The 10,883-nt window shown below is 37.5% G+C and overlaps 1 protein-coding gene across 1 annotated transcript; it reads left to right on the forward strand.

Moving 5' to 3' along the window:
- Window positions 1-3,232: 3,232 nt before the first annotated feature.
- Window positions 3,233-9,563, forward strand: LOC111251541 (ferric reductase SjCytb561). The gene is made up of 8 exons (XM_022808207.2): window positions 3,233-3,265; window positions 3,884-3,962; window positions 4,091-4,170; window positions 4,654-4,958; window positions 5,125-5,232; window positions 5,595-5,737; window positions 5,986-6,185; window positions 6,284-9,563. Exons 1-7 carry the CDS (start codon window positions 3,233-3,235, stop codon window positions 6,141-6,143), a joined length of 906 nt encoding a protein of 301 aa, XP_022663942.2. The 3' UTR covers window positions 6,144-6,185; window positions 6,284-9,563.
- Window positions 9,564-10,883: the final 1,320 nt, after the last annotated feature.

A 10,883-nucleotide genomic window follows, 5' to 3' on the forward strand; every position in this document is an offset into this window, starting at 1 on the left:
TCGTCGGTGCGGCAATACGTCTGGCAATCACGTCATCATACAAGGATCTAGGAGTTTTGTCCTGAGATCTTTGTATAACGGGGCTTTTGTTACTAGTACTATTGGTTCACTAGTAGGATTTATTCTATGATTTGTGCGATTAGCATAGAAGAGCTTCAAAGTCACTTCTTATTATAGTGTTTCATGATTGTAGAACAGCCTCGTTACCAAGTCATGGCTTAAATCTAGAATGAGACACTTAGTCGTTCAGTAGTCTGTGATAGTAATCCACCTTTACTGGTTACTGGCGCAGACTGATATAAGACTGCGTGAAGTCGACGTCAAGTTCTCATGCAGAACCTCTTGGAAAGCCTACCATGCATATCAGATTTTCGGTTGATTGTAAACGCCATAGGTCGCCTTGCTTCCGCCATCGTAGTCTATTCGGCACCCTGCGGAGATATTCTTATCTCCCTATTGTAAGAGTTCATTTTTTGCGCAATTAAGTTTTTGGCACTAGAAAGCAGGATGAGGCAGTGCGATATATGGCTTAGCGACATTCTACTTAAATTCTCGGGTTATGTATGCGCGAAATGTACGATGATATTCAACTTGGTCACATCACACTGATCAACGGCTTAGTTTATTCTTTTTGAAATTCTATAATATAAAAAAAATAGATGATGAAAATTGAGTTTATCATGTGACCTATCCAATAAAACCTAAGGAATATATTACAAAGAGAAACGTCTAATTATTTTTGTAATGTTAAAGAGACTTTACAGTCGCCATTAGAAAGCTTTAGGTTTACCTGCAAATTTGCTATTTTTATCCATGGCTTAGAACTGAGTAATTGTGTTATTTGTCAACAGTAGTAGATTGAATGGGGCTACGCTGTTTTTTCATGTGGACGATTAAACACGATGCTAAAATGTCCATATCAGCTAGGATAGTTACCATAGTTCTATGCAGTACAGATAGAAAAAGGTTGAATATCCCATATAAATAATCTTATCTTTTATGGTTTCATATAGTTCAAACAAATCATGATGCACAACAATGTTCGTAACGGATGATCAATCTTTGAAGAAAAATGTATGTTTAAGCCGCGCTGAGAGATCTGTTTTTACCTATAAAGGGTGTGAATATTTCTCGTTTGTTAAAAAAAGTGTTTTGCAAAAAATACTCTTTAAATAAATAAAAAAAATGTCTTGATAGTAACTCTTTTTTAAAGAGTTACTATCAAGACATTAGCACCCGCAGCCTCTCTCATTACGATGTATTGTGAATGTTTGCTATCCAAGTGTGCCTAAACTTGAATACGTATGTATGAGACATTTATTCTTGATTTGAAAAAAAAAACGCTGCTTGTCAATTGTGCAAAGGTTATAAGTGATTGCTAACGAGCTATTTACCTTCTACGTGGCCACCATTTATGTTTCACGAAGTTGTTTTATATATAATATTTATTATTATACTGCGAACATATTATCAACTTGTTCCTGATCAATGTGCTTTCACTTAAAACCGTTGAGGTATTTGTTCAATTGATTTCGTCAGCTACCCCCGATAAACACAGAAATAGGCCAAATATGGACGTTCCTCTACCACTACACGTGCATATAAGCGTAAAATTTGATATATGAAGAATGATCTATTTATCTCTCTTTCCTGTTCTATTGCTAGTGAGGTTGGCTGTACGAACAATAAAAAGGCCAAATACGAGAATACACGTAATGTGTTATGCCTGGTGATAAGGTGTTCGCTATGTTTTTGCGCTAACATGTACGCCGCAGTTGAACCCTGATCAATATTTAGGTCGCAAATCCTTCGAACAATTATCGGCTAGTAGTTTCTTAGCTGGTAGAAGCACAACCTTTGTATTGTAATATGAATTCCTAACACTATTTTATGTTCAACTATCGATGCGCTCAATTCAATACGCAACATATCAGTTGCCGTAAACAGTTGTCCCGAACGTCTATTTCTATTTTATAATAAACAGAATTAAGCTTATAAACAGTTGTCCGCTAGATCTGCTACTCTGGTATATTGTATATCTATCACTATGATATTGATGATGAGCAAAACTTTCTACTTGTCGAAACGGGTATTGAAACTCGTGTTTAGAAAAGATACTAGACACCTGGATCGTCGCAAGGATTTTGAGCCGAGTGGTAACAGTTACCGATCGCTAAAAGTATAGTTTCCATGGCCCAGTTAATATGTGTGATTTGCTTCTAAAGCTGTGCTTACCGACGATAGCAGACGAAAAACTCAGCTTTAGTTAGCTTTTGTTATTGCAAACGGGAAGGTAATATATTCACGACATGAACAAGTACTTCCGACAACAAATATAACATTACAAAGTATGTAATGTTATATTTGTTCATATTTAAAATAGGCTATTTCTCTACCTTGTCGTGCGTCTATTTACTTTTTCCTATGGATGCGGGTATAGTTTAAGCTAAGATTTATTCGTGATAGTTTACTGGCGATTTACCAATAGGGGCCAATAAAGGACATTTGTTATATGTTTTTTTGTGGAAGCGAAGTACTACACGCTTTTCGATCAACTCTTTGCTCAACCTTTCATCATAACAACTTAATTAGTAGATCGAATGGCCTATGTGCGGAGGTTGAGTTTAGCTAGGAGTTGATGGGAACGTTTCCTGATGGGAACGGATATTTTTCCTTTTTATATATTATTATTATTATTATAGTACACGTTTTTTTTTAAATCTAAACCACATTCTCTTGTGATTCGAGTTGTACATGTCATACGTATGGTTGTAGTACATCAACCAATATGCTTATTTGCTATTTGGTTGACGCTATATTACGACTACGTAGGTCGCATCGAGCCAGCTCTTTTCAACTTGCGTCCTGTTTGTCACAACTGACATTTTGCCTTGTCTGCCAGAATTAGGAAAACCATTTCATAAGTTCTTACAATCGAGCTGTACCGTTTTCATGTAGGAAAACGTTCCGAATAGCAACATGTGCTTTTGGCTCGTATTTAGATTGTTTCCGACACAATTTATTATGGCACGTAGGTTTCGAGACTAGGCCGTATATGACAATCACGACGGATCTGTAAATAAGGGAAGGCAACATCCTACTATTAGAGTTAAATTTTAACAATCACATAAACCCTGTTCGCAATTTTTTGTTTGCCAAGGAGTGTGAAAAAATAATTATAAGTTTTCAATAATAAGCCTTTCCTAAGGTACACTGCATTAGAAACTCTATAATGAGAGCCTACTCAATGAACAACAACAACTTGGTTTGTCGGACCGAAAACTTCAATTGGCTCTAAAGAGGTAGGATCAAAGGACGACAGCCTGAAATTGTAACATAAGTACAACAGCTACATCACTATTAATCAGGTAACCTGAAATTATTTTTCATTTTATCACCACATGTTTTGTATCGAACCTTCACTAAAAACTAGAAAAAAAGGTCGTGTCCATAGTAAGTGAAGTCCGAGAGAAGAGGGAAGTGAGTCCTAGAAGAGGTTATCAGTTTTGGACATACAATCAGCATACGCCCGCGACATACAAGTATTCCTACTAGATGCGATTTTCGATCATACGTCCAATCGTATACGCATGCACTTCAACAATTGTGTTATAGCTGGGTTTACATACAAGATAACTACAAATGCGGCCTCTCCACGGAACTCCCTTGATTTTTTATCTACATAGAAATTAGCAATTTACACTTAAGGGTGACCTGTGCATATTCTTAATCATCAATTATTGCCAAATAATAATTTTATGTTACAGAGCCTCGTGTGTGCATTAATCGGCCCCAGCTTAAAATAGAATTAACTTAAAAAAAAAGCTCAATTCTAACCTATTCTCAAGAAACGTCAATGATCTAAATGCATGTAAACATCTAGCTAATTGAGTTATGCGCATCGGCACAACTTTTAGCGGGCGAAAGCCGCGTCTACAAGCACTCTCACCATTGGATCCATGGTTAGTCCCCTGCCTCTGTAAGCGTGCTAAGCTTAAGGTAACAATTCCAAGTTGCAAGGTCTTATACATTCAAGCCTGAAAGTAAAAACAAGATTTATATTTGTATTCCTGGTTTCTTTAAATTCCAGGTGCCAACATGGACACTTACCAAGATTTTCCTATCCGACAAGATCTCTCTTTTTTCAATTTTCTCTTCATCCTGTCTCAGGTATACCAGCATGGGCTAATGAATCCGCGACTTACACATTACAGTGATTTAGATTGTATCACTGAATATGTGCCACAAGCACTAACGTTAACTACGATATTTACGATTGTTTCGATTAATTATAGTGCTTAAGTTACACAAAGTAATGTTCTTTAGTTGCGTTGAGCGTTCAATCATTAAATATCATCAACTCCTTACTCGTTGCTCGGAGAAAATTTTGCTGGAATACTAATACATTTTTTTAAAACATTTATTTTGCTGCAACTTGAGCAATTTTTCTATCTTAAATGCGTCAACATTGAACCTTTTAGAGGTCGTTGTTTTCAGATTTGGACATCGAATACGATAAGCTGAAGAAGCATGCTGCTTGCAGAATTTTTTGTCCAGTAAGATTGAGGCGCGCGTTACTATCGCATGGGAAAAGCATGTTAATCGTTGTGTCGTGGTTTCGCTAAGATGATGTACTTGATTCGTTTTACATAGGTGTTTGGTGGTATCGCCATCGTACTAGTGGTGGCATGGGGCGCGTATTATAATCAGGGCTTCGCCGGCCCCTCGAGCCCTGGGCAATGGTTCAATTGGCATCCGCTACTTATGACGCTAGGACTGATCGCCATTCAGGGTGACTCGATTCTCATTTATCGAGCACTTCGCAACGAAGCAAAGCCCCGTCTCAAATCAATCCACGCCGCTCTCCATTTCGTCGCGTTTGTGTTCGTTGTGGTCGGTCTAAAGGCCGTCTTCGATTCGCATAACTATGCTAAAACACCCATTCCCAATTTGTACAGGTAAATGTCCGGGCGGAACTCGTCGACACTGCGCGTATTTTCTATGAATACGAAGTATCCCTGTCAGTAATGGCTTTTAGCTTTAATATCTATTTAGTAAATTCGTGTCCATTCCTGCGTACTTGTATCACAAAAGTATAGCAACGATTGACTTGCCTGGTTTCAGTCTCCACTCGTGGATTGGGATCTCAGCTGTGATCATGTTTGCTGTCCAATTTCTTGCTGGTTTTGTGTCCTTCCTGTATCCGAGAGTTCGCAAATCACTTCGTAGCAGGTAACTTCAGAAGACTGAAACTGGAAAATGTTAGCAAAATATATATATATTAATTTACACTGTATGATTTCATACTGGATGACAGTCGTCGTAAAGCGGAACATGTGCCTCTAGCGACGACACGCGATATTTTTGGAAGCCGAAATATAATCGTTTCTTTAATAGTAGGTGAAGGCTATTTCTTTGAAGATAACTGCTTCTTTGCTATTTTTGATCGGTTTATTGAATTATGCAAGTGTTAACAGAAAAAATCCAAAATCTACCTACGTATAGCCTAGTGAATGAAGTCAGCTCTTTCAAAGGTTAGAATTATTATAACAGTGACCAATGATAAGCTTATGTGTCCTTGTTGTCAACGTTAGGTACCTTCCCTTACACGTCCTTGGGGGGACTATGATTTTCATTCTGTCGACTTGCGCCGCTTTGATGGGAATCACTGAGAAGAATATTTTCAATAAGGACTACCATAAATTGCCTGCTGGAGCACAGATCGGCAATGCGCTGGGTATGAACCATTCATCTGTGCGATTTGCTAAATATCAAGAATGTAATAAGTTAACCAAACAAGGTATATGGAACAAATGTCTTTGTATCGAAATGAAGTAATTTCTTGATCATAAATAGTGTTTCTTCTGTTTGTTATATCTTCTGTTTGAATTATGGAGTTTAGGATAACTTTCTTGTCGTGCTAAACTTTGAAGGCGTAAGGGTAATTTTTGTGTATGCGCTCATTTATGGACGATATTTCTATAGGTGTTTGCATTGTGATTTTCGTCATGCTTGTCTTCTATCTCGTGTCGCAACCGGCCTACAAAAGAATTGCCCTCGCCGAAGAACAGGTTTTACCGCTCGACTACTCTGAAGAGGAAAATACCGCTGGGAACAGTGGCGCCATTGGAGGTGACAACTAAATTGGACTCGTCTTTTCCCGCACAAGTTAAAGCCTACTTGTGGTAAGGTCCCAGCACTGTCGCTAATTCTCTGTCCTCCGATTTTGTGCTTAACGCCGTACACAGTGTGTAAATTTACAAGTAGACCGCTATTGTTTCAGGTGGACGGTCATGCTCTACGATATAATCAAGCTGACACCTTAGTCCTTGGTCCCGCGTTTTCAATGCAATCAACGTTCCGTATCGGCAAACCAATGTGGAATCTATTAAGTAGGCCTTTACCTCATACAAGATGTTTTTTTGTTTGTTACACTTATGAGCCTTGGTTGATAAGGCCAGTCGCGTTAAATTACGTTTGATGCTGTAAACGTATTATTGTGAACGGAGTGAGAATCCTTGAATATGGGTGTACTAACTAAGAGGTGTAGACAACAGATACAGCTTTAGTATTTTTTTAGTACACTAAATTCACTAATGACGACAGCGCAAATCATATTCAAACCCTACAGCCCGTGATCAAAACGTTCTCAGCAAGAATAGTATCTAGGTATTAAAATGAAGATTAGGATCACCCGTAACCTATCCTTCGTCCTATTAACGTGCACACAAATATAGTGGTCAATAGGGCAAATACGATTCAACGATAGTAAAAAAATTCCTGCATTTTGCGAGGTGCCGAGTGGTTTGCAAAGTCACTAAATCTGACCACGTTTAATTAAAAACAACCCACTGCCAAAACGATAGATATATCAGCATGGGTCTGTCACACTAATATTCAGAGGTCACAAACTTTTTTAGACTTCTCTCCCCACGACGACAGCATTAGAGTAGATCGCTTTTTCCTTTTCGACGGACCTGCGCATCGTCATTGTTCTGTATTCCTTCGGCGAAACAGAATCCTTTCCAATAGAATTTAGTTCCTCCCATCATCACTATCCTTAAACACACTATTTGACCGGTGGTATATATGTAAGGTCCCTCCAAAACAATAATGTATGACGTGATAATGGGATACAGAGATTAAAGAAATGTTCTTGCGTAATTAAATTGCTTAGTTAGTTCGAGGACCGGCTCACTTTTGTTCAATGAATGGGGTCCCTTGTGATTGACTGACGGGTCTGTGATATACTAACCATAGCATGAGTTGTTTTAATTTACGATTTGAACCTGAAATGCATCTTTTGCATTAGTTGTTAGGAACAAGTCTACGCAAATACTTTTCATTCTTATTCAGTGCGTTAAAAGAGGCCTCCGTTAGAGCTAAGAATCTTTCTCTTGGTGTAATAGCAGAAAATACAATAACTTTAGATGAACCTATCCATATCGGTAATTCCTCCACTTTTTTTAGCCATCTGCTTATTACTGCTTGCCAGGGGGAAGTTTAGAATCAGTAAACTTGTTCGAGTCATCCGCCTAACGTTGGTGTAACTACAATCATTGCTACTAACTGTAAAACATTTCGGCCATCGTATCCCCAAATTTGCACGCAACTTCATTCATGTTGATCATAGCTAATGTTTAGCAACGCGTCCCTCTTTTAGACCTACTGAAGATACGCCTTCTACTACGGAAACTGCCTTTCAGAGCCCCCATGCTATCGGAAACTAAACGATTGTGGCTGGAAAGTCCGTTTAAGATGTTTAAGGTCCATTGCAATAATTCGACGCCCCCATGTCTTTCTGACGAACACGCTTTCTGCAAATGAAAACCTAAAGTAGACTACTAGTTAAATATCGTATTAAATACTCTAAATAAATTATAGAAGTAGGCCTATATGTATTAGCGCCCTTCTAATTAAGACATGTAGAAAAAGCTGTGCAGAGCTGTGAAATCCAGAGGATGTTTCAGCCCGATTTTGGGAATGTTAATTTAACAACGATTTGGTAGTACGTGGCATGTCAACATTCCGGATATATCTATAACAGAGAAATTAATAGTCTCACAAGTACGTGATGAAACGGAGCTACTCGAAAGGTCGCTGAAGTATATTTCAGAACAGGCAGACTTTCGTCTGTTTTCATTTTGACTACTCTGTCCGTGACGAAAACGCTATGTACTAGCCCCGCATCTATTTTTTTGTATTTTGACCGTAATCCTTCCATATGACCTGTATACGTAACGTAATACTGTAAACGAAATCTAATTCGATCTATATAAAAAGACTATGATACAATACATTTTGCTTATTGCTGTTACCATTAAGTAGATCGAAATTTTTTCTCGTACTCAACGAAAACCTTTGTTAGGAGCCAATACGTGAGAGCAAGTAATATAAGCGAGGAATAAACTGTGCTCACACACAGAAATGACAGTGTCTGAGAGATTTCATCTGACATATTCTATCATCTCGATGTGAGGCGGCATCTTCCGTTTTTCTTATCGAATCAAAGTTTACGACGGGTTGCTAATCCATCTACGTGCACGCTACATCAAGAAATCCTTGAAGACTATATTGTCAATGAGCAAAACCCATAATATTGTCCAACGTGAAGCGTAAGATGCTTCGATATCATTAGTTATTGCTAGCCAGAATGCCGAACATGAATAGCATATCACTCTCAAACCTAGGTATATAAACCCATTATATTTCAATAATATCTATGTATTTAGCAATGCATGTAAATCATCTCCAGGAGAAGAGGAATTGCGTCTATTAAAATATAAGGATTTTGCAGCTATATACCTACAGGAGTTAACATGATATGACACTCCTACATTATGGAACTGCTCTTGTGAAGGACTGTACTTAACTCAAAACGAAGAAGTATGTCTGACATTGTAATAAATGAATCCCTATATTCTATAAGGATGGGAGCGATAGAGAAAAAAATCTACGAAAAAATATGTAGCGAAATAGAATATGATGTGAACTAAACTGAATAAAAGTCGCTGGGAACACTGAATTTATACGAGCGAATATCGAGACGAAGACCTCTGCTCGTATACTTATCAGCACAAAAGCTTATGACAACGGTAAGGTAGCCGGTGTATGTATGTGCAACAAAACTCTATATATATATATTCTGACTATTCAGAGTTGGCAATTCTTTTATAGTTGACATATCTCAAATTAGCTGTAGCAGACTAAACCTATATATAAAAATTGCATTGAAATTTTGCAAAAGTGAACTACTCTGTTATTCGATGTCATACATGTAAAACCGTATTGTAGTCATATTTGGTACGACAAGAATGAATGTTCGGTATTTCCATATGGTTGTAGAATAAGTAGCTTTAGCCGAAAACCAAAAATAGAGTTACCTCAAAAAACTTTTGGGTGTTACATACAAGCGTATATATAATACCGTGGGCAAACAGCGTTTAAAGCGCCAGCCTCAAAACTATGAGTGAAGCAAAAAAAAAATATGTACATAATCAATAGAAGGAAATAAAAAACAAAGCAAAAACAAGATTTGTTTTTGCTTGCTGGTCTAAAGTTTTCACTCTTCTACGAGCTAATTACGAGTAAGTTAAAGGCACTATGAACTTTGACTTGATGATATATTATCAGGGTAGGTTTACTGATACAAACGTGGATAATAGGCTATTACTTTTCTAGCTGTGATAGTGGCTATAATTTGAATATTTTAGTAGATCAACCAAAGAGCTTTACGCGCTAGTTTGCGAAGGAAGGATGCTGCTCCTGGCTGCTCTGACGGGACCACCAGCTAATGTATTTGGCTACTACATACTCTACCTGCGATTAATTGAGATGGTATATTATCCTGCTTTTGATGGGCAGACATACCAGAAATATATTGTGGGTTCAACGCACAGTTAGCGAGATTCTAGAAATCTGACAAATGTTTAAGTTCATTTAAATACATCGTTAACACGTCAGCTATAAGCTACACAACTGAAACTGAAAAGTGGCGCGAAGCAGCGCGCCTCGACGGTACATTCTAGTAAGTAGGAGCTTCTCTGTATAAATATCTATATGCTTCTATGCACTCTATATCATAAACTCTAATGTAAACTGTTTCGTGGAAACTAAACAATGATTGGGCATTCGTAAGCACATTAACCTAGAAATTGCTTCGTGTTTCTAGCTGTACACAAGAGATCTAAAATTGGATTTCCTGCCATGAAAGTTAGAGATGTCCCCGTCATAGTGCGGTGATTACCTCTTCGCTTACTATTCTTCTAAATTCAAGGACAATTGAAAGAAAAACTCGAAACCATATAACTCATATATATATATATATGTTCTCTTGATGTAATCGCACACTGGTTAACCACTAGCTGCCTCTCCAGGCCACATAACTACAAGCCATTGCGGTAAAAGAAAACACGGTACGCGTATGAGGAACGTCCTTGTTGGAAACATGTGGTAAGTTATCATTTATCTGCAACAATAATAAAAACCTTGGATTAATTTCACGTTACATTCGGCTCCCTTCAAAGCTGTCTACTGTACCTGCTAATTAACCTTTTTTTTCTATAAATTTTTGTAAAAAGCTAATGTAAAAACGGTGCTAAAAGAATGTGCGACACTAACCTATAACAGAGAGATTTTATATACACAAGGTTTGAATAGAAGTGGATACTAGCCATATAAGATTTTACGAACAACTATAATTTGACTGTAACCAATATATTTAATATAATAAAATGAAAATACGAGAAAACGTTCGAAAAAAATAAGTAATTTGACATTACTTGCTCTATCTCTCTAAAGTGAAATAACGTTACTACTTAGTCTAGACTTTAAATGTAAAAAGCATGCAATATAATGTAGTAAATAAAAGAAGGTACAAAGTC

This window comes from Varroa destructor, unplaced genomic scaffold (assembly GCF_002443255.2).
Source record: "Varroa destructor unplaced genomic scaffold, Vdes_3.0 BEIS01000005.1, whole genome shotgun sequence".
Classification (NCBI taxonomy): Eukaryota; Metazoa; Arthropoda; class Arachnida; order Mesostigmata; family Varroidae; genus Varroa; species Varroa destructor.